Source organism: Lonchura striata, chromosome 4A (genome assembly GCF_050655825.1).
Source record: "Lonchura striata isolate lonStrDom1 chromosome 4A, ASM5065582v1, whole genome shotgun sequence".
Classification (NCBI taxonomy): domain Eukaryota; kingdom Metazoa; phylum Chordata; class Aves; order Passeriformes; family Estrildidae; genus Lonchura; species Lonchura striata.
The window spans coordinates 11,507,447-11,530,960 of NC_140742.1; the positions used below are offsets into that span (position 1 = coordinate 11,507,447).

Consider the following 23,514-nt stretch of genomic DNA (forward strand, 5'->3'; position numbering starts at 1 on the left):
ATTCACATCTCAGTAATAACAATGCAAAGGTGAAAAAATCTGATTATTTCAGAGTAGTGTGCACTAAGGCAAAAGAGCTAAAGCTTCCATTTATTTTTCTAAATTGATTTTTTTGCTTCAGCTGACACAATTTCACAGGTTTAACAAAAACAAACTACAGTTCACTTATTTTTTAATTTAATGACAAAAACCTTTAAATAGCTTCCAGATTTCTTCTTCTGAGTGTTGTGTATTCTCTAGTGGTCCAAAATGGTCTGAGCTATGAATATTTTTATTCAATAACCATTTGACAGAATAAACTGGTACAGAAAATTATTTTGATTTGGAAACATAACAGCTCTCACTGTTCAGTAATTTTGTTCATTCTTGAATAAAAGAGCATGGAGAAGGAGAGGGTTTGTAAACTTAATTTACAGACCTTTTCTCCTTGCTTCCCCTTTGGAAATCCCATGAATTCCAGTATTCCAGTGGATGGTGGGGGACCTGGAGGCCCAGGCAGGCCCACATCACCCTGTAGACAAAAGAGGAAGATATTAACTTAGCAGACAATGTTTGATTTTCTGTGGAAATGGCCTACAAATCAGAAGAAAAACCACTTCAGTTATATCTCATGCATATAAATCTGTGTGTCTGAATGCTGGCATGGGACTTTGATCATGGGAATCAAAAGATCAGATGGAAAATCAGGATGAACAAAATGCATCAGTTTCCAAAGCCTTGTGGATATAAAACATGATAAGGAAAAAAAAAAGGCTCAGCTATTGAGCTATTGAACCATTATGAAAACATTGCAGAAAAACTTTGGGGAGCAATATGAAAAAAAAGAAGGAACAATTGGAATTGTGGAAGGCAGAGAACCAATTTTAACATCAGCAGAATCAAGTCCCAGATTGAGACCAGAAGCCCCATTTTGCCAGTGTAAATTCTGACACAGACTGCAAGAACCCAGGTAGGACAGTGAGACTATAAATTACACACCAGTTGACTTGAAGAATGTAATGAAAGCCAGGAAGAATGAAGTAATTGGAATAACTCAATACAAGGTGATGGTGCAAAGAAACTGAGAAGTGGAGATTCAAAAGATGTCTAATGATCTCAGGTCTTGATAACCACAAAAATACTGCATTGACTTGAGATTTCCCCTTCTTCTTCACCCAGAAAAGGCTCCCATCCTTTTTAGTGTAACAACAAATAAGGAAGAAGCAAGATTCTTTAGTATTTGAACTGCCAGTTCGTCCAAGAGAAGAAGAGAAAAAGGAAAATTAAAAAAATGCTAGAATCTAGCCACTTTCTAGAGGACCAAGCTGTGATGGAACTCTGAAGTAGTATTTCCTGCTCTTTCCATAATAAAACAAGTTTCACTTACCTTTTCTCCTTTCTCTCCTTGAAAACCTAATCCCATGTTACCCTAGGAGAGAAAAAAAAACATGGATGAATGAATAATAAAACAACAGCAACAACACCACTCCTTATTATCTAAGCCCACAGCACTGTTAAACCCCAAAAATTAGGTGTAAAAAGAAAACAGGAAAGGTAGCTACTTACTTTGGGACCTGGTGGCCCAGGGGGACCCACTGGACCCTAAATATAAACAAGACCAAGATTTTATTCCTTTTGACTTAATTAGGAGCAAACAGTTGAAGCAATGCTGGGATCTGCAGTGGTACCTGAACTTTCTTGCTTCCAAAGCAAAAGCAACACACATGCTCTTCAAGTCTTCACATCTCTAATAGCACAACTCTTTGGCAACGTTGTTAATTAAGAGAAAACTCCAACTTAAACCCAACAAAAATGTAGTTTGGTTTTACCTTTGCCCAATAGAAATTCTCTTGTAGGATCTCGAAAAAGCAACTCTAACACATCTCATGGCAACAAGGGCTCCAAGAGATCAGCTATCAGAGGCTGTCAGAGATCAGCCTATTCCCCTGGCCCTGGGATGAAGCAGTGCTCAGAACGGTGTAACAAGGTGTTGGTGTTGGCAGAGAGTACTGCAGAGCTCTGCTGGAGCCCTTGTTTGCTGCTCTGGATGCCCAGAGAGGAGCCTTTGCTCTTGTGATCAGATCAAACTGACCCAAAACCAAACAGCCTGTGCTGGAAGTCAGCTGTGCTCAGAGTTTTCAGATGCACAGGCACCCTGGCACATTGTCATGACACAAACCGAAACAAGGGAAAGAGAAGGGAAAACTGCCAACAGTTTGAACAAGTGCAACAGCTGAGGTCTCTTACCTGCAAACCTGGTAATCCTATAGGGCCTGCAGGACCTATTGGACCTGGAAAACCTTTTGGGCCCTATAAAAAGAACAGAAGACAAATAGAGGATGTGTAGAATTTACCCCATCAAACCCCACCCAAAGTGAGTCTCAGGAAATATTAAGTAATATCCCCATGTTAAGTAAGTCAATTTAAAAATTACAGCAATTTATCTCATACTATTAGATGTACTTTGAAAATCAAAGTTACAGGGTTCAGTGGTAGGAGGGAGTTTGATTTGAAAAAGGAATAACGAAATAGGCAATAGGAAAAATCGGACTTTCTCTACTCATACCCTTACAAATCTAGATTTGCTTACGCTACTGGTATCACACATGTAAATACACTTCTCACTAATTTGAAAAGGGTTCTTGAGAATCCATACCTGAAAATCTACCCACTTAATATTGTTTAAAATCATTATGCCCCATATTAAACAACTTACAGGAACTCCATCCAATCCAGGAAGACCATTTTCACCCTAAAAATCATAAATGCATATGTAAAAATTATACAACATTATTGGAGCAAACTACAAGGAACATCAAGCTTTGTATAAATAGATATATTTGCTGTTAGTTTATATTAGATCAAGTGTAAATGGGGAAATATGTTGAAATCTCTGCTTCTATATTTGAATTGAGTAATGGAGATCTCTAGAAAAATTGGAACCATTTTATTTATGTGTAACAAGAGAAAATAAAGTGGCAGTAAAAATATTAATTACAAAACCACTGAAAATACACCATAAAAACTCTTACAATATGATTGCTATAAAATATGCAAAAGCATATCATCATAATATGAAATTATTTTTATTTCCTATAAATACAGAAGTAAATTAATAAAGATCTATTTAACTTTTACAAACTTATGAGTGTACATAATGTGGATAGAATTTTAGAAAGTTTTCTAATTTTGACCAGCAAAGTCTGTGTGAGAGGCCTTATCTCACAGAGTGAATTTTTTAATATTTTCAATATTTAGCGAAGCATATATGGAAACCAAGAATGTGACTGATAAATTTCTGGTACCTTCCAGTACAAGAAATTGAGAGGCAGCTGGAACCTCACAGTAGAAGTTGTAACATGCACTGAGCAGTAACAGGATGAGCAATGTCTCAGCATCCCAATATGGGATGAACAAGATCTCTTCAGAGACCAAGCAATTCCAGGTTCTGAGAGTATTCTGTGCTATTATTAATGAAGTTTTACAAGGCCTTTTGCACAACTCTGCACTCAGACACCCAGGATTGACACCATGAACTTGCAGTATCAGCCCTGCAACCTGTGGGACATCAAGGAGTTTCTTGTATTGCATTTTCTCCTGTGTGATGACAAGTCTTACCTTCATTCCTTTAAGACCGCCTTGAGCAAAAACAGGTTCTCCTTTAAGGCCTTTTGGGCCAGGACGACCCTGATTTTAAAAAAATAATAAAAAATAAATTTCTTGAAAAAACACTGCTTTAGTTTGGAAAGAATCTCTAATTAGCATAATGAACAAGGCAAACTCCTGGCTCCAGTTAACTGTAAAAATACCACTGCTGCTTTGTCAGAGAAGCTGTGCTATTATGAGAGCTAAAGACTTCCTGCAGCTTTAGAAAAACAAGGTTCTGCAAATATTTTCTCTGGTATTTTCCTGTTTATATTAGATTTCCCTTTCATTTTAGGCCTTTGACAACCTTAGATTCTATTTGAACCTGTTTGACATGGTATAACTCCCCTGTTCATATACACACCAATGCCATTTAGAGGGACCTTGGCAGGCTTGAGGGATGGGCCCACGTAAACCTCATCAAGTGCAAGACCCTGCAACTGAGTTGGGGCAATCCCAGCCACGGATTCAGGTTGGGCAATGACTGGATTGAAAGCAGCCCTGGAACAAGACTTGGGGGTACCTGTGGACGAAAAGCTACCAGTGTTATTTTGCAGCCCAGCCAGCCACCCGTATCCTGGACTGCATCCAAAGCAGCGATGGCAGCAGGTGAGGGAAGGGATTTTATCCACAGGATCTTAATTCTATCCTCAAGGTGGATAAGAAAATTGAGTTCTAACAGTTCTAATAAACTTGGGTTTTTTTGGGGTCTTCCTAAGTACTTGGCAGTTGCTTCTCCAACGATGTCACAAAAAGCAAGTCCTGGTTTAGTGACTACAGAAGACCACATTTGAGCTGGGACGTACAGGCAGTCCAGGTAGGCCAGGAAACCCATCGGGTCCAGAAATGCCACGACTCCCAGCGGTGCCATTGCAGCCATCGAGGCCAGGGGGGCCTCTGGGTCCAGACTGCCCAGGGTGACCCTGTGTCAAGGGAAAGAGAGAGAATGACCAATGGGATCCATTATTTGCTAGTAATACTGTTGTCCACAGAAAACTCATATCTTCCTTCCAAATGGCAACACAAACAAAAATAATTGCACAACTCCCAAGCAAGTTCAGTGTATGGCAGAGTGCAACAGAACAAGCTTCTTCAGCTAGCTTTGTTTATCCTCCCTAAAGATTAAATCCTAGAACATTGGCTGCATTAATCTGATTACCTTTTTGTCCAAGGGATAGTTTTCTGAAGTACATAACTTGTGCATGAGTAGGTCCCAAAAGGGACCATCCCACAGCAGTGTGAACCATTTGGAATGTAACAGTGTCAAACAGCATGCAAGGGTGCACCTGACACCAAGAATGGAAGCAGCTCATGTGAAAGAAAGGGCAGAGGCAGATTCAACAATACTGAGCATTTATAATTCAAATCTGCTTGGAGTTTCAGTGACTTCTCTTCCTCTCCAGTGTGGATTCTTTCCTTTAATAGATCAACAGATGTTAAAGCTCCAGTATCAGGCCATTCAAGCAGAACTGCTTTATTTGTTATATTAAACATAAGACCTTAGGCAAAGCAACTGGAAGAAAGATCCAATTAAACTGACAACATTTTTTCGAAATCATTTGCAATGGCCAATTATTAATCAAGCAGATCAAAATACAATTGAACCTAATTCTGATTTCACACATGTTTTGCCCTGGTAGAGCTCTCTTAATTTGACTGCAGTTTACTCAGTATGGTACTAGTCCAAAGGAGATCAAAGGCTGGTACTTCAGGTAGTTTTTCTTCAGTGCCACATGAGTATTTGAGGGCAGAAGGCAGAAAGGCAGAACTGTCAGTTACAATGCCAAAGTGCCAGGCAGCTCCTTATGCTGTACTGCTTTTGCTGTAAGTGAGTCCTGTGGCACTCAACAAGATTGTTTTAAGGCAAGAAGAAAAATTAAACTTTTTGAGATAGTATCAGTAACTTGACAGTTCTCTCCCCGCTCAGTACACGGTGATCTTGACTCATCCCAAAAGTACTTTTGTTTTATCCCAAAGATTTGTCCTTAAGATATGGCACTAAGCAAGTTATGACTCACATTAGGAAAGTAAAAAAAAAAACAAACATGGATAAAATGGAGAAAAAGCAGAACATTAACAATCCTTCATACCTGATACTTAAAATAAAACACATTTTCAACACTAAAGGTCTTCCCAATCCAAGCCAATAGCACATACTGAGACAAAACTCAATGAGAACTTTGCAGTAATGTAAAGCTTTTTATCTAAGAATCTTTAAATATCTTGAAAAAAATGTTGGAATGCTATAACCTAGTTTTATAGATGGGAAGCTTGGGACACACAGTAGCAGGGTGATTTTCTCAACGATGCAGAACAACTTAGGCCATATTTATGTAATTACTTAAGCTGACCTCAGCTGCTGCCAGCACAGCTATTCCACACTGCTGCTTATTCATATGTATCTCTCCCTGTGCTGGCAGAGTAGGAGACAAACACAGCAGAGAAATAATTGTTCTATTTCTTAATGGGGTTGATTTCCAGTCAGATGAAGTGCTTGGTCCAGCTCATTTGGCAACTGCATTGAGATTTGTGCCAACAAAATCGAAAGGGACCTGATCTGTTTTCTGTTAGTCAACAAAGTACAAACTGAATCAATGTCAGGTGTGTCTCAACTGCACAATTAAGGCAGCTCACCCAGACAAGTATAAATTTGAGATTTAACAAGGAATGGAATGAAGTCATTCTAAAGCATTACCATCAGAGACTACTACATTAACAGTACCAGCTGCTCTGATGATTAGTCTGCTTGTCAAAATAATCATGTGTGGCGTGCAAGCAGGGACCTGCCAGGCCCTGGTAAAGCAACTGGAGTAAGCTGAAGCAGCAATTTATTGCCACTTAGATTTTTCTCTTAGAAATTACTTAATTAATTTGATCCACGCAGGATGTCATAGTCAAGAGCATCACATCTCTGACAGGACAGGCGGTGACTGCAGAGTCAGAGGCCAGGTTTTCACTTTGTTTACAGCATAAACATGACCAGGAACTATATGGGACAAGCACACACATATCTGGTTACAGCACAAGGTGACCAGCTGCAAGGTTTAGTGAAGCTGAAAGGGCCAACATCTGCCCCTCAGAGTGAGATGACAGGGAGCCAAGCTGCTCCAGCTTTCCTGCTGGCCAAGAGCCAGCCCGTGGCATGCAGCTGCTGGGTGAGCCACGTCCTGGGAAACGCTTTGGGTGAGATCTCCTAACTCTCAGACCAAGACAGCCTGTAAGAGGCCCAAAGGACTTTGGTATGCTCTTAAAATGTGAGTAGGGCTTACAGGGAGAGCACATAAAATATGCTGATCACAGTGATTTCTTATGTGTGCTAAATAAATCTGTGCCCCTGTCACTTAATCCCATGGCATCCGCGTCTGTGGTTCTGTGCCAAAACATGACACAGAACTGACATACAAGCACAAACACACATTCTGTGTCTTTTGCTTTAGGAAAACAACCCACAGGATTTCCTTACTTTAAAGCTAATCAGCAATCAGAGTTCATAATATTTGTTTTAAGACCCTTATCTGAAGAGATATTGAACACCCACAACTGACTTCCTTGAGAGTTGCTAAGTCCTGCCTTAAAAGAACCTTTTTCTCAGGGGTTTCAAATACTGATTTAAAGAGCTGGTTTGACCTGAAAAAGTGGTGGTTAATAGTTTCATTGCTCTCACCTCCTCTAATTCCTCTTTTGGCAGATGTGCCAATTGAACACAAGCACCTCAATTGACTAAGGCACAAGACTTTCAGACTTTACTTATACATGTCAGGGTGATTAGTTTACAGATCTGAGTTAAAACACAGGCTGGAGAGATGCTTGTGCTCTCTGTACCCACAAAATGAGGCATTTGGTGTGAGAGACAGATAAGGAAATTTGAACTGGTTATCTGGACCCTCTTGATCTGACTCTTGTTTGTACACTGACACTGTGATCCCAAGGGGCCTCTTTTCTAAATCAAACAGTGAACAGGCAATCCCAACAGGAGAGTTCCACAAATAATTAAAAGCAGAGAAACAAATGCAATTAGGGATGAATACAAAATTAATTGAATAAACAGTTCAATGGGTTGCTAAGACAAGTGGCCTTTACAGCCATTGGCAAGTGCTTGCATTTACTCTAGGTAGGTCACAAAACTGCCTCTTCATATAGCTTTGGCTTTCATGGCACAGACAAGGGCTCACTTATCATAAAAGTATTTCCTTCTAGAAACCCTTGGACAGTTAACAAAAAGCTATATACATCTCCCAGCTTCAGTTCCAGCTTTTGCCAGAGGTGTCCTTGAATCTTGTCCCATAGGAAAAAAAAAAAAACTTCCCAAGTAGGACTAAGGATTTTAGGGCTTCTACAGCATGACATGAAAGTCTAGCAATAAACACATGTAGCTGCTGTATTTACTAGGTTAAAGGGATTAGTCAGGCCAGCTGCAACAACATGATTTACTTGTCACCAGCATTCCCCAGGGGAACTCTCTGGAATACCACTTCCCTTAAGGTCAGCAGTGGGATTCCCCTCTGAATAATGGCTTTGCCCATGGCCATGACTAAACTACACCTGCCCACACTAACATACCTGCATACTACAAAAAAATCTCTTTATATTTGGATGTGCAGAGATCACAATATCTTTTTACTTCTCCCATCTTTCCCATACACACATGTTCTCTCCTTTGCTCCACATTTCACACATCCATATAAAGTGCCTATATTGGTACACATTTCACAAAAAAATCTAAGTTACTCCCTATCTTGAAATGTAATGGCAAAAGTGAAAATATTTACTCAAGCAGTGGTGGTTGCTATTTTCACCCTACAATGGAAGCATTTATCTTAGTGGTTATAATGTAAACAGTATGAACAAGTTTCTCTTTCCCCTTTTTCTGCCCTGCAGTTGTGGCACATGAGAGCCACAGTGATGAGCACTTGGCCACTCTGACCAGCAAAATCTGCCTCTTTCCCATTAACCCATTTGCAGAATGTTGCAAAGCAGAACAGATCTGCATATGCTGGAGGCTTTGAATCCTCTCATCTGCCTCCCCTTCTCTCTCCTTGGAATGCCTGTAGCTGCCAACTACCTGGCAATGGCTGCTGCTCTATCTCTGCCTCCCCTCATTGCTGGGAATCCCCTTTCTCCAGAGCCTCATCTGAAAAAACACCCTGAGAACAGCACGTTCCCACAGTGTGTTCAATTAAATTAAGTATTATGGGAACAGCTTGTTCTCTTCAGACCTCAACAGTTGGCTGGTGGTAAAAGCAAAAAAAAATTAGCAGCAAGGGAGTAGAGCAGGAGAGAAAACAGGCAAGGATGAGCAGAGGGGAACTAAAGGAAAAGGGCCAGGAAGGAACTGGAATCAAACAAGCTCATTTACAAGGCCAACAGTGCATTTTCAGCCAATCTATCATAACTATACAGTTTTTGATACGAAGTAAGAAAACACAGTTCAATTGTTGGAGCTCTTCAGCATCTGAGAAAGTAGGGAAGATGAGAAAGAGTATGAGCATAGTGTGAAGGCACAATGACACACAGAATGGAAAAATGTCATAAAGAAAATAAAAATAATTCTAATATCAGAAGGAGAAAGCAGGATGAGTCAAACAGGGTAGAAAGAGTAAGGAAGATTGGGGCAACTTCTAAAGCTGATCCAGCTAAAGTTCCCCTGAGATACAGCAAGATATCTCTGTCAGAGTCCCTGGAGAGATCAAACAAAAAAAAGCTGTCCAAGAACTCTAGCTACATAATTTTTTATAAACTGTCTCTAGAATATAAAGTTCTAAAGAATGAAAGAAACAGAAAGTTCCTGATGGTCAGGGAAAGTGGTTACCTACCTGTCACCTGACCTAAACCAGGACTAGAACCTAGAAGAGAATTAAGGGTTATCTGGAGAGCCTCAGCTCTCATCAGTGTTTTAATTCATGTCATAGCAAAAGATGATTGAGGGAGACCTGGTAACAGCTATCACATACAAGAAAGCTACTACAAAGCAAAAGTGAACAATGTTCTCTCTGTGTCCCTGATCAGTAACGTGAAAACTAAGAGCTTTAAACTGCAGAAAGAAAGACTGAAGTTAGGCATTAGCAAAGCTTTTCTAATAGAAAAGTCAGTCTACATCATCACAAGGTTTTAAAAACTGCTTAGGGAACTCATGCTAAAAATGGCCTGAAGCACAGCTGATCATGCCTGTTTGACTCCCTGAGGTCCCTTTCAATTCTGCAAATCTTCGATTTTATGCAATAGTGGTTTTTAGGCAGTGCTGAGGGAACAGTGGTGCTGAAAGAATAGCTAATCAATAATGCAAACAATCCCCTTGTAACTCAGGCTCATTTTCTGATATGTATCAGCTTCCTATTGTCTTACAAAACAGCATGGAATCATCAGGTGGATTAACAAACACTTCCATCTTCCTACAGATAGAAGCAAGCAATTGCTATGCTAAATACACTATGCATGTGCTAGGAAAATCTAATCAGGTGCTTTTGGCTGTAATTACCATTCTGGTGATTTATATCTACATATGCAAACTTACTGGGATCCCGTTGATACCCTGGAATCCTGGAACTCCCATTGGACCCTGAAGAAAAAGGGAACACATTATATTTCGCTTCATTGGTCTATACATTTCAGTTACCTGTGAGATATTTTCCACTCCAACACTTTCAGTCTTGGGCCTCTGCTTTCAAAACCAAAAGGAGCAAACTATCTCAGGCAGATTCCCTCTGACCACAGGGGTCAGTGAAGACAGGAACTGAGCATCTGAGCTTGACTGGATGCCAAATAAGTGTTACAGGAATGTTTTAATCAGGCAATTTAATGTAAACATGTAATCTCCTACTGCACATCTGGGAAAAACAAGATGCCAGGAAAATAAACAAACTACATTTAACCCTTGTCTTTCCAAGAGTTTCAACAAAACTTACATATTTTTCTACAGTTGTCTACAGTTGGATAGGACCCCCAGAGACATGCAGACCACTGCATTAGCTACAGACTGCCCAAGCTGCAAGTAATTACCATACCTTGTTGCTCTGCTCTGAATAGTAGCAAAACAGACTGTGTAAGCAAAATTCCCTTACTTGTTCTTGCTTTGGAAAAGTAAAATATATTTTCCCACAAGAGATGAAGAGAGAGAATCTTATGGCATGTTGGTATTGCATATGTATCATTTCAGGGAATAGAAACAGTTCTGGAGTAACTGGATTTTTTTTTTTTTCAGTGCAAAGAAATTGTTTCCAATCTTGCACATTGCATTCATTGACACCTACACCTTATGGGCTACTCTATTTATTATGACATAGTTTATTGTATTCTTTTTTTTAGAAATAATTTTGTACCTGCCAAACTGAACTGCAGATTTTATTTAGTACCCATTCTTTTTGCTTTTCTAGACACCAGCTCAGGATCTTCTACCTAGGAACCAGCCCCATGTCTCCCTGCACAGAAGTGTGAATAATAGCCTCTATCCCTGGGCATGTGAAGTGACAGACTACTTGCAACAGCAAAACTCATTTGGCTGTAGCTCACCTACCAGCATGGCTACACTCTTAAGTACCTTTAGTATCTGTATTCTCATTCAAAAATAAATGCTGACAATTCTCTAAAGATACTGTTGAAATGCCATTGTATTTTTATCCCTAGACATAGTCCAAGATTATCTTTATTCACTCAAAAATATACACAAGGCCATAGAACTATTGCAGGGACAGAAAAGTCACTGCTGAGCCTACCTTGTCACCTTTCTGTCCAGCTGGTCCAGGAGGGCCCACTGCTCCTCTCTCACCTTTTGCTCCAGGCAAACCTTCTGGGCCAGTAAATCCAGGTGCTCCTATTGGTCCTTGAAGCCCAATTGGTCCTGGTCGACCCTAATATACATTAAAACCAAGTCAATGCATCATCTCCACAAACTCCCTTGTAATTACTGTTTCCAACTCAACTTTCAATGCAATTTGATACCTCTCTGGGTAGTTAGGACATCCTAAAGCTTTCCCTGTCTATTCTTAGACAAAGACTGCCCAAAACTCCACACAGGACTCGAGATGGGGCAACACCAGCACAGAGTAGAGAAGGACAGCCACCTCCCTAAATTATCTGGTGATGATTGGAGGTTGGAAAACTCTGAGATCAATCTAACCTTTGACTGAATACAACCATGCACATGGAAACCATATATCTAAGTGCCACATCCATCCATTTTTTGAACAATTCCAGGCATGGTGACTGCACTATGTTCCACTTCTTAACTCTTTGCAGTGAAGACATTTTTCCTAATATCTGTCAGGGTCAGTTGGTGAGACCCCAACAGTGTGAAAGTCCTTGTTCCCCTAGCCTGGCAGCCAGAGAAGAGGTCTGGAATACGTGAAGTTGAGTTCTCAAGGTTGTTTATTTCTCCTTATCTATATTTTCTCTCTGACCTGCTGAGGTCTGCCTAGTACAGAAGCCATAGCAGTCTGGCTGGCATCTTGGGAGGTGTCTACCTTTTATATCAAAAGTTACGTATTATCTGTTTATAACAATGCACCAATATCTAACATCTACGTTGGACAGTGTGTCCCTATCCTAAACCAATAGAAAAGTGTCACCATCACAGTAAGACATGAAGGATAAGAAGGAAGAAAAGGCTAGGACACGCCCAGATTCCTCCATCTTGTACCCCGAATTACATTCTAAAAAACCCTAAAATTCTACTTTTCCACCCTGTGTCAATTCACCTATGATGCTACTCAAACCCTTCTGGCTTGTAATTCCTCATATAGAGTTGGCAGCCTCTCCCCTGGGCTAAAATCGAAGCCAAAGATATTTTTGACTTCATGCTAGGGTCTCTGAGCCCCCTGCTTGGGTCTGGAGACAGCCAGGGCAGCCAGAGGGATGTGCTGAACTCCCACAAATACCCATCCCGAGTCTCCTCGGGCACAGCTTGAGGCCACTTCCCCTTGCACGACCGCTGCTTGCCCAGAAGCGGCTCACCACCACCTCCCTTCAGAAAGCCCTAGGGTCCCCACCGAGCCTCCTTTGCTGCAGGCTGAGCAACCCCGGCTCCACCAGGCGCTTCTGACCACGCCGGTGCTCCAGCCGCTCACCGCCCCGCTGCCCCGCTCTGCGGGCGCTGCAGCGCCGCGGGCACGGACCCCGGGCCCGGAGCCAGCGGGGCACGGCCGGCCGCTGCCGCCAGAGGGCGCCGCCCCCCGGCCCGGCGCTGCCGGCCCTGCCCGGCCCGGGAGGAGCCCCGGGAGGAGCCGTGAGGAGCCCCCGGGAGGAGCCCCCGGGAGGAGCCCCCGGGAGGAGCCCCCGGGAGTGCCCCCGGGAGGAGCCCCGAGGAGCCCTGGGGAGATGCTCCCCTTGGGAGGTGCCCGGAGGAGCCCTGGGGAGATGCTCCCCCCGGGAGGTGCCCCGAGGAGCCCTGGGGAGATGCTCCCCTTGGGAGGTGCCCCGAGGAGCCCTGGGGAGATGCTCCCCTTGGGAGGAGCCCTGGGGAGATGCTCCCCTCGGGAGGTGCCCTGAGGAGCCCTGGGGAGATGCCCGGAGGAGCCCTGGGGAGATGCCCGGAGGAGCCCTGGGGAGATGCTCCCCTCGGGAGGTGCCCCGAGGAGCCAGGCTCGGAGGAGCCCTGCGGAGATGCTCCCCTCGGGAGGTGCCCTGAAGAGCCCTGGGGAGATGCTCCCCTCGGGAGGTGCCCTGAGGAGATGCTCCCCTCGGGAGGTGCCCTGAGGAGCCCTGGGGAGATGCCCTGAGGAGCCTTGAGGAGATGCTCCCCCCGGGAGGTGCCCTGAGGAGCCCTGGGGAGATGCTCCCCCCGGGAGGTGCCCCGAGGAGCCAGGCTCGGAGGAGCCCTCGGGAGATGCTCCCCTCGGGAGGTGCCCTGGGGAGATGCTCCCCTCGGGAGGTGCCCGGAGGAGCCCTGGGGAGATGCTCCCCTCGGGAGGTGCCCGGAGGAGCCCTGGGGAGATGCTCCCCTCGGGAGGTGCCCGGAGGAGCCCTCGGGAGCTGCCCTCGGAGGTGCCCCCGGGAGGAGCCGCCCGGTGTCAGCGCCCTGCTGGGCTGTGCCCAGGGACACCAAAAACACCACGCTAAGGTCCCCCAGTATCAGCAGAAAATGCACTTCATGGCTATGCTTTCTACCGGCAAAATCAGTGGATTACACAAAGTTGCCCGCGTTAAGGGGTAAAACTTTCATGAAACATCCTGATCCAATCAATTCCATATATTTGCTATTTCTATTTAAAACACACAAAGACAACACATACTGTCATCTTTTTCCCCACCACGGACAATGCCAGGACTGACTCTGTATGAACTCAGAGTAATTATTCCATTTTATACTTCAAGACTTTCTGAAGCAACAATGAAAAACGTACAAAAGTCAAAAAGCATGACTTCAACTTTGGTTGCTTTTTTGTTTTGATGTTGTGAAATGTCCAAGTTGGATAAGAAATAAGGATTAGGACTTATAGTAAAATAGAATAGAGAAGGAAGTTAAAAAATTTACACCTTAATAATTCCACCACGTAATTCCTCCTCCTTTTAATTCTCATGTCCATGGAAGTGTGTTTCCTTTTTACTTTCCTAACTCCATAAAACAGCAGAAGGAATGCAGCTCCCTGCTGCAAGTGTTTCAGGAATCTCAGCTGGAGACATACAAAGCCCTGACTCACGGCTTGGCAGGTAAAATACTTTTACTGTTAAATTAAAAATGCATTGTTACATGTTTAAAATCAAGCAAAGTGAAACAAAGTGTACATGATTTTAAAATTTCTTTTTCCAGGATCATTTCTAGTACCTGTTTAGGCTAAAATATTTTTTTCCATATTCCATGCATCTTTCTTCACTGTTGTTGCAGTTTTCTTTTAACTGCAACAATTCTCCCATATCACTCTTTCTGTTGTGTTTGTTTCATCCTGGCCTTTTAACTGAGGTCAAGTGTGTGTTTGATATTTCATACCTTTTCTGTGTAGACACTGTCCAGAGTGTGCACTTCCAGAGGCACACACTCGCATCTGAAAAGGCTTTTATGTTGATTATTTTTAGCTTTCTTCACTCTGGGCTAATTATCAATAGAATCCTTTATATTGGAAACTATATAATCAGAACATTAATCCCCAAATCTTCAGCTGTCCTTGGCAACCAAACACAACAAAAAACATGTTAAAAATCACATGCTCTGCTCTCACTTAAAAAAGTTAAAGCTGAGACTGAATTTCCCATAATCATAAGCAATTCAGAGGCTTTCAGGCAACTATTCACTTACAAAGCATGGGTTGTGGACTGCTTACCTCAAGGCACAACAGTGCTGAAGCATAACCTAAAACTCTTACACTTACAGTCTTACTTACCTCTCACAAAAGAAATGGCATCCAAGAGCCCACCAAGTTTGTAGAGAAAACACACTGTGAATTCTTCATTTGTTTGAATTGCTAATACTTCTGTATTCCATTAGCTTGATTGCCTGGTTAATGATAGTGTTTCACAATGACTGGAACTGATGGGAATTAACATTTTAGGAGGCTTTTGTTTTGCTCTGCTGCAGGTGGCTCTGAGAAATAGATCTAGACTGGAGAGTAAAGACCAGCAACTACACCTTCTGCTTGTGTTTGGATGAGCAGCTCTTGGACAGAAGAATTAAATATGTTCTCTGTGATTTCAGGGCCCACAGCTAAATAGCTCTCTCCTGCATTAGTGCCCTACAAGAAAGATTTTAACTGCACTTGAAGATTTTGTCCAGTGCCTTGGAGTGTCACTAAAGCATAAGGACACAGTAAAGTGCTTCTAATCTCTCTGATAATGTGATTATGCCATGATAATCAGGCTCTCAAGAATTCCCACTGTTTCTTTTGAAGTCTGTGTGGATGGAAATCATGTTTTCTATGCTGAAACAAAGGACTTGCCTTCATTGCTAAAAAAGCAGTATTTTCGTCACTCAGCAGCACTCCCATGAACTGTTCCAAGATTAAAGCATTATAAAGAGCAGACACAATGGCATGTAGGAGCAATTCAAGGATAGCAGCACTAAGAAGACTCAGGTTTTACCATGAGGTAAATTTACAGACCTCAATGCCACATGGAACTTCTGTCTGACCTAACACTTACCTAGTCTTTATTGGGCTTTAGCCAGTAAAGACTATCCAAAGGATAAAACAATAAAACAACTCTTAGCAGTGAGGACAAGGTGAAATATAAAATATGGATTACATCAAACAAAAACTACAAGGAATCACAGAGCTCCCTATTATTCATCTTTAATGTTCAACACTAGCACTTAATGCAAGCAATATAATTTTAATTTTTTTAAGATGTATGACAATTGTTTTTAAAAAGAGGAAAATTATAGAATACTAATTATATTAAGCAATAACAAAGCAAATGAAATTACTGTGACTTGTGAATGTTCTCTCAAATGCCCACTAGAATTTCATATGTGAAATCTATGACCTGCATTCTCAAACTTATTTGTGCACTAGGCTTTTACAATGCAGCAGCACTAAATGAGATGCCTGTCTCTAATGAATATGATACTGGTAAAAATAGCATTTTTTTTTTAATATACCTGGGCATTTTCATAGTTAATTTTGGATTCTGACCAAGTTTGTGTCACAAGATCAGCATGAATCATGTCCACCTCTGTTATATCCATTGCAAACCGTTACAAATACACAGCTGGCTCAGACATTCAGCTTTCCATTCTCAATGTGTGGTAAGCAAGAGCAAAAAATGCCTGGAAAAGGAACCTCCCATTGCTTCTGAGTCACCACACTGCAGAAGGCAGGAAAACCAAACAGCCCAAAAGTGTAATTTGATGGCAGTGTCTTTCAAGGTGGAAAAGGTTCTGCACCATGTACCTTTTTCCTTATACCCTTTTAAGTTCACCTGCGTGCCAGGGTGTCATGAGGAAAGGCTTGAACAATGGGTAATGTTGGGGCCTCTGCTGCTGCACAACCCAACACATCACAGTTTCTCTATTGTCCCTACCCCTTTTGCCAACTCTAATACCCCACGTAAATTTTCGCCCACTGAAGCAGAGCTGCTACACATAGCATTGCAAATTCCAAACATTCTTTTATTTCCCATTGTCTCTGTGAGCTTGGAGAATAAAGCATAAATCTATTTGATTTGTCACTGTGTAAAGGAACACACATGGAAGTGGTATGGAACCATTGGATAGCCTACTTATTTCTGGGACAAAAAAAAAGCAAATACATACTTACTTGGGAAACAATTCAACTGGCCTAAGTCACTGTCAAATGCCAACTCAGTGATTCATCACCATAAAGAACACTGGAACCCACTAAAACAAATCTAGCAGCTCTGGTAACTAAGCAGATAATACTACTGATCAGGAAGGGCAGAAATGATTCCTATTTTTGTTAGTAAATTTGTAGGCTGCCATATTTCAAGCAGCAAAAGCACTATTCATTTTCTAAGCAAAATTAAGGTCCTGTGTATGAAAAGAGCAACTAAATTTAAATATGCTCATGCCTTCTGAAACTAACACATGGTTTCTTCTCTATGAGAATTCAGTGACCAAAATTTGTAAAAGGTTCTTATTCACATTCTCTATTCCTTCACCCATTATTTGCCCCATAAAAGGTGTTTTATTGACACAAAAGATTATTAGTGAAATATTTACTTCATGAGCAAATACTTTGTTGCTTGAAGCATCTTATGCTTGTTTGATTATATAAAGATGAACCAAACAACCAACCTTTAACTCATTATTACATTCTGGCTCTAAAAATGCATGTTCTCATATACTGCATCCTCTAAGGCTGAAACTTTTAAGGAAGATCTATGTACCCGATTCTTGTTGGACAGGACAGCCTGTGCAAGGGCCTGGTCCCTCAAGATGCTCTTTCACACACACAGATTGCATTTCCCATTTAAACCAAGGACATTCTCTCTGATGAGAGCCACCAGGTTACAAAAGCTGACGCAGGGATTGCCCTGAACTCAGATGAGGGCTCTGTCAGTGACTTACCAGTGCAAGGCAGCCGTGTCCATGGCAAGCAGCATGGCCTAGGGCCATCCTTCAGCTTCCCACCTCCACTTCCTCCCTTGCATCCTTCAGCTTCCCACCTCCACTTCTTCCCTTGTCATTCTTCAACTTCCCACCTCCACTTCCTCCCTTGCATCCTTCAGCTTCCCACCTCCACTTCTTCCCTTGCCATTCTTCAACTTCCCACCTCCACTTCCTCCCTTTTCCTCTTCAGTCTGCCCTGCCTTCACAGCAAGATTCCCACAGCAGTGGTTCTCTCTTGCTAGAGAGACAGAAAGTAGCACAGCAGAGTCCTGCTCTCAGCTGGGGCCCTGCAGTTCTACTGTAATAATAATAATTACTGATGAAAACCCCTTCACTATTTTCCTAAATTACAGGTCAGGTATCCAGTGCCCTGCTCACATTCCAGAGTAAGTAATTATTCTCCCTACTGAAAAATGCTTTGTACTTTTAAAAAAAATCATTCTTCAGTTTTTCTTCTAAAAACTTAGGGGAAGTCTTAAGTTGAAAAAGGCTCCTTTATTTCTGTCATATACTTCATTGCTCCTCTACACAGCTTTTTACCTATGCAGCATGAGAAGAATACAAACAAACTGTATGTGCACACAGAAATAATGGACCAGAAAAAAATCCTGTGCAACAATCCTACTTCATTCAGCATCCTCCCAAAAATGCCATTGTTTGGGGTCTTCTTCTGTTTTGTTCTGTTTAAGGAAGGATATTAGGGTGATATTTTTTTATTTTATCAAAAGCAATATTTTTTTCATGTACCATGTGAAATTCTTTAGTATCACAATGCGTTTCAAAAGCTTTCTGTTTATGCAAAGCAGCCTTTGGAATGCTCACACCGCTGACTGTCAAGGCTGCTCTGGTCATCTCAGGACCAATCTTTTAATGTAATAATGAGCAACTGCAGGCTGAATCCCATAACAATTTTAAATTTAAATTCATGTGATAAAATCCATTTTCAAAAAATAATTCTGTTATTTACATTAAGCCTGACTAGACATGACTGCAAGTAGAAAATCTAGGTGATAAAAAACTGCATCTGTCATGTGTATCTATGTATGTGTGTGTGTATATATATATTATATATGGCTTTACACCCTATTTTTTAACTTTAAAAATATTTTAGCTTTAAAAATTATTGAAATTTGATTCCACAAATTGTTTGATGAATCCCATACTTCAGTAACAAAGTTGCAATGGATAGTTTACCACATTATAAAACAGAACTATATATGGACTCTAGACAATTTTTAAGACTATCTTTATTTTTAAATTGGATATTTAAATCTATGAAAAGCTTGTTCCTTAGAATGCTTGATTTCCAGTTAAAAGCTTTCATGAAACATCTTGATCTAATCAATTCCATATATTTGCTATTTCTATTTAAAACACACCAGGACAACACATACTGTCATCTTTTTCCCCACCATGGACAATGCCAGGACTGACTCCACATGAACTGAGAGTAATTATTCCATTTTATACTTCACGACTTTCTGAAGCAACAATGAAAAATGTACAAAAGTCAAAAAGCATGACTTAACTTTGGTTGCTTTTTTGCTTTGATGTTATGAAATGTCCAAGTTAGATAAGAAATAAGCTCCTGTGGGAAGGTTCCAGGCCACAGAGAGCACAGATAACATGAAAGCCTGTGAAAGCCCTTGTGGGCTGTAACAGCCGTGTGAGAGCAGCACCCCTGAGGCCACAGCGCTCCTGTGCTGAGCCCCAGAGAGGAGGGGAACCACGGGCAACACCCCACAGTGATGGGCACTACAGAAGGTTTTGAGTTATAGGGATTTTTTTTTAATAAAGAGCAAGCAGCAGGATTTACAAAGCAGAGTGATGACTTACATTGTATTTCAATTGAACAAATAACCAATGTATGAAAATCCTGAGTTAAGACTTACTTTTAAGGAGCTGCATTATATATTTGAATTAAATTTACTTGCCTTTTTCATGATCATCAATCAAAATTATGCCCTTTTTTGAGCAGAACAAAAGATTTGCAGAGACTAGATCCTGATGAACTGCATCGCAGAGTATCACCAGAGCAGAGGTGATCACCCCTGAATCCCCAGCTTACCCACTGTTTGTTTAAGCCAATCGGCTGTGAGCCTCAGGTGTTATTTGGTCATCTGAGATTAAATTTTTGCTATTTGCCACAGCAAAAGCTCTTTTTGCTACCTTGGCTGATATCTTTAGGGCCTTTTTGTGTTTTCAGTTGGCAGAGCAATACAAGCTTCATACACCAATGAAGACAATTTGTGTAGACAGCACATGAGACTGACAACAGGTACTATTCTGAAATCGTGCACATGGGTAAGCCTGAATTAGAGGCAGCTGAGGAAATGAGACATGAAGGAGGAGGTAACATAAGCAGGAACTGCTGCTGCATCTCGTGGAGCTCTGGCACTACATTACACCCATCAACATTCCAAAAAATAGGGGCTATATTAAAATACTTGATTATGAAAACTTAACAAAAATGTTGAAGCCAGTGAGGTCTAACTGACTTCAATTTACTTATGAACTAAGTTGTTTTTTTTTTTTTTAAACAAAAGAGCATAGTACAGCCAAAGGTTTGAATGGTTTATGAGATTTTATGGTCTTTTGCAACCTCAGTTCATATTCTCTCCCTCAAGCCTTCAGTGCCTAATCTCTAAAAAATGTTTTAGAAAGCCTTTACAGTTCTCCGACCTGTTCACATAGGACAGCAGCTGTCATAACATTTTCCTGCCCTTAATTGAAGGAAGAGAATTGGAGCATTGTGTACATCTCTTGACAGCAGAATAAGTCCTGAGCTGAATTTTAATACAAAAGAATTAGTTATTTCAGAAGAACACACAGGGTTTCTCTAGAACTTCTTTCCATTCTCCTGGTGGCTGCACAGGAAAGTAGACAAAGTAGCACATGCAAAGTATTTTCCTCACCGGGATGCACACAGGTCACCTCTGGTGAGAGCAGGGCAGTGGGAATGACCAAGTGGCAGCTCCTTGGCAGTCAGTCCCACAAAGGGGATGGTGGAATGACAAGTGAGGGTCACATCCCCTCTGTCCCCTGGCTCTGTGGCCAGGAGTACATGTATGTGTGTGTGTGTGGCACCTCTCCCACACATTTGGGAAGATGGAGCGAGTTATTCTTCACAATGTAAAGGGCTTTTACTTAACTCATTATTGAGGAAGATACAACACAAATTATAGATATTTGACAAGTCTCCTGGGGAAAACACATGATGAATCTTTGTAACTTCGTGGGCAGCCACATCATGACTGCTGCCCACAAAATCACAGCTTCTGCCTCTCCTTAAGATACCCCCTACACAACAACATTCAGGGATCTGCTATGGGCTCATAAGGAAAGAAAAACTTGCAATATTGTGTTATTTTCCCATCCACTTATCCCTAGCACCCCAAAGAACAAACAAACAAAAAAATCTGAGTGTGTTTCTGTAGAACTGTTTAAGTGAACAGTGACAATGAACTTGCTCCCCCTGCCTCTGGCTGGCATTTCCAAGCTGCCTTCCCCATGGACTCGAGTGACAGAAGATTCATTGTTGCAAAAAATGTTGTCAGTAGAAAATTAGCTGTATTAAGTAGTGTACTGAGCAAGTGAAATCCTGCCAGTGTCAGGCCTGTTAAGACTATTAAAAGGACATTGTATCTAGAAAGGCAGGGAGGGTTCAGCCACATGCTGAAGCCGAGCAGACTCCAAACCTCCGCAGGGTCTGCTGTGTCCAGATCTGTTAATTTGCTTTGGGCTCCCCTCCAGTTCTTTCCTTTACAACAAACCCTTTTAAAAAAAAATGTCTAATTCCCCTTTGCAAGCAACGTCTATGAAAAGCTAGTGTTTCCTCAGAGACCAAGCAGGGATGTGGGCAAAGAGGGGAAGGGAAGGGAAGGGAAGGGAAGGGAAGGGAAGGGAAGGGAAGGGAAGGGAAGGGAAGGGAAGGGAAGGGAAGGGAAGGGAAGGGAAGGGAAGGGAAGGGAAGGGAAGGGAAGGGAAGGGAAGGGAAGGGAAGGGAAGGGAAGGGAAGGGAAGGGAAGGGAAGGGAAGGGAAGGGAAGGGAATTCCCTATTTTTCATACTTCTTACAGAAGTTTCCTGTGTTGCTGTCAACCATCTCATGATATTCCAGCTAAAACAGAACAACTTATCTTGGTTTACATGCTGCAAAATTAACAACTAAGAGAACAATCTTTAACAGCTCGTCTTTGAATCTGCATAAAAGGTGCTCAATCTTTACTTTCTACTCCTTGTCTATCTGCAGATATTCTAGCCAGTAATGTGGCTGCTCATATCAATGACATTTGTCTTACTGCATTTTGCAATAAATTAAATATCAAGGTGAATTTTTTGCAGACATTACTTAATATTAACTAAAATAATACAGACTTAATATTTGGCATAAAACATAGCTGTGGTTTTTCAGTTGTTATAATATCATAATTAAATATAACTTTTCAATTATTGTTATTGTGTTCTCTGTTTCTGCAGAATGCAAACTGTATCATTAGAATATGAACAATAGAGATTTGGATCCAAAGCATAACATTGCTATTCTAAAAGCAGATTTAAATTCTGTATGCATTTATGCTTCTAGGAGTTTCTGTCCATTTATCTCAAATTCCTGAGAGAGAAAAAGTGTGTAAAATGCTGAGATAACTAAATCTAAACTGTGGACCTTTCCTCTGTCTTAGCTAGCAATCCAAGTCACAGCCTAACCAATTCTGGACAACAATCTTATGACTGCTTTTTTCGCTCACTGGATTGTCCTATTATTTTTCTAATCTAATTATTCTATGGCATTTCACTGTTACACAGAAAATGTGTATATGTGAATTGCCACAAATTAAGCAATGTTCCAGAAAAACAATCTTGTCTTTTTTGCTTTGTTCTTATTGATGCACTACCATGTCCCATCCCCTGTTTGATACTCAGTGTTTGTGCTATTACAACCAAATTAGTGCTGAGTACAATGTAATTCTGAAAACAAGTCTGAGCCTGGCATGTGATATATGCAGCATGACTGCCTCTAAGACTTACTGCCATTTCATGTATAACATTAATAGTCTAGTGAACAAAATAGCTTCTTTTTTGGAAAAGAAAAAAAAAACCTAAATGAACAACAACAAAGTCCCTCTACACATTTTTTAGAAAAAGTATCCATTTTAGTCACCAGACAATGTTCTACATGCTAAACATTCTGTTTACAAGGGAGAAACACAGCAAAACTTCTCATTAGCCACTAAGGTCATTCAGCCCCAAAGGATGCTTCTGGTTAGAAAGGCAGGCGGGGAAAGTAGGCCATGCACAGATCTGGCCAGTACAGGGTCAGCAGCAAACAATAGATTCTCTGCAAGCAGTTTCCCTACATTTTGCCTCCCATAGCCTTCCCAGCATGTTCCTGGCACTTCAGAAAGGTCTGAGCAGCTTTCCTTGCACAGGGTTCTGCTAAAACCAACAGTGTCTGTTGGAATAGATAATATTAGTCAAGATTTAAAACTCAGATGGGAGCCATATCATGCTTATTCAAGATAGCAGATTTAGAACAAAACCTCTTCCCAGAGATCTGTTACACAGCAGAGCCAAGGGGAGCTTTGCAAACACGTAAACAATTCACTTTAAAGGAAAAAATGGAGTCTGTGAATTCTCATCTATACATTCCTTGGAAATACACGGGCCAAAGCAGGAGTGGAGAGTAGCAGAGGTCTGCATATCTACTAACATAACATTTGGCCAGATTCCAGTTATCTCTAGGGGCTTAAGCAAAGTGGGTCCAGGCAAAATTTCACTGCAGTGCCTGATAACATAAGCGCCAGTCAGTCAGCAGCTGGTTTACTGGGCAGTGTCAGAGAATAAAATGCAATTAGTAAAAATAACTTCAAACCAGTCTGTGAGAGAAAAAAATAGAGGATT

General features: G+C 41.4%; 1 protein-coding gene across 2 annotated transcripts in view; it reads right to left on the minus strand.

The window, feature by feature from the left end:
• Positions 1-23,514, minus strand: part of COL4A6 (collagen type IV alpha 6 chain) — a 112,836-nt gene that overhangs the window by 27,692 nt on the left and 61,630 nt on the right. For both annotated transcript variants that reach the window (XR_014952476.1, XM_077786549.2), the window contains exons 4-12: positions 11,334-11,468; positions 10,136-10,180; positions 4,431-4,547; positions 3,598-3,666; positions 2,696-2,731; positions 2,227-2,289; positions 1,546-1,581; positions 1,367-1,408; positions 419-511 (exon numbers count right to left, since the gene is read on the minus strand). Coding sequence is in view for 1 of the 2 variants with exons in the window: in XM_077786549.2 (XP_077642675.2) it covers positions 419-511; positions 1,367-1,408; positions 1,546-1,581; positions 2,227-2,289; positions 2,696-2,731; positions 3,598-3,666; positions 4,431-4,547; positions 10,136-10,180; positions 11,334-11,468 (636 nt within the window). In the remaining variant the exon portion in view is untranslated. The remainder of the gene's footprint in view (positions 1-418; positions 512-1,366; positions 1,409-1,545; positions 1,582-2,226; positions 2,290-2,695; positions 2,732-3,597; positions 3,667-4,430; positions 4,548-10,135; positions 10,181-11,333; positions 11,469-23,514) is intronic.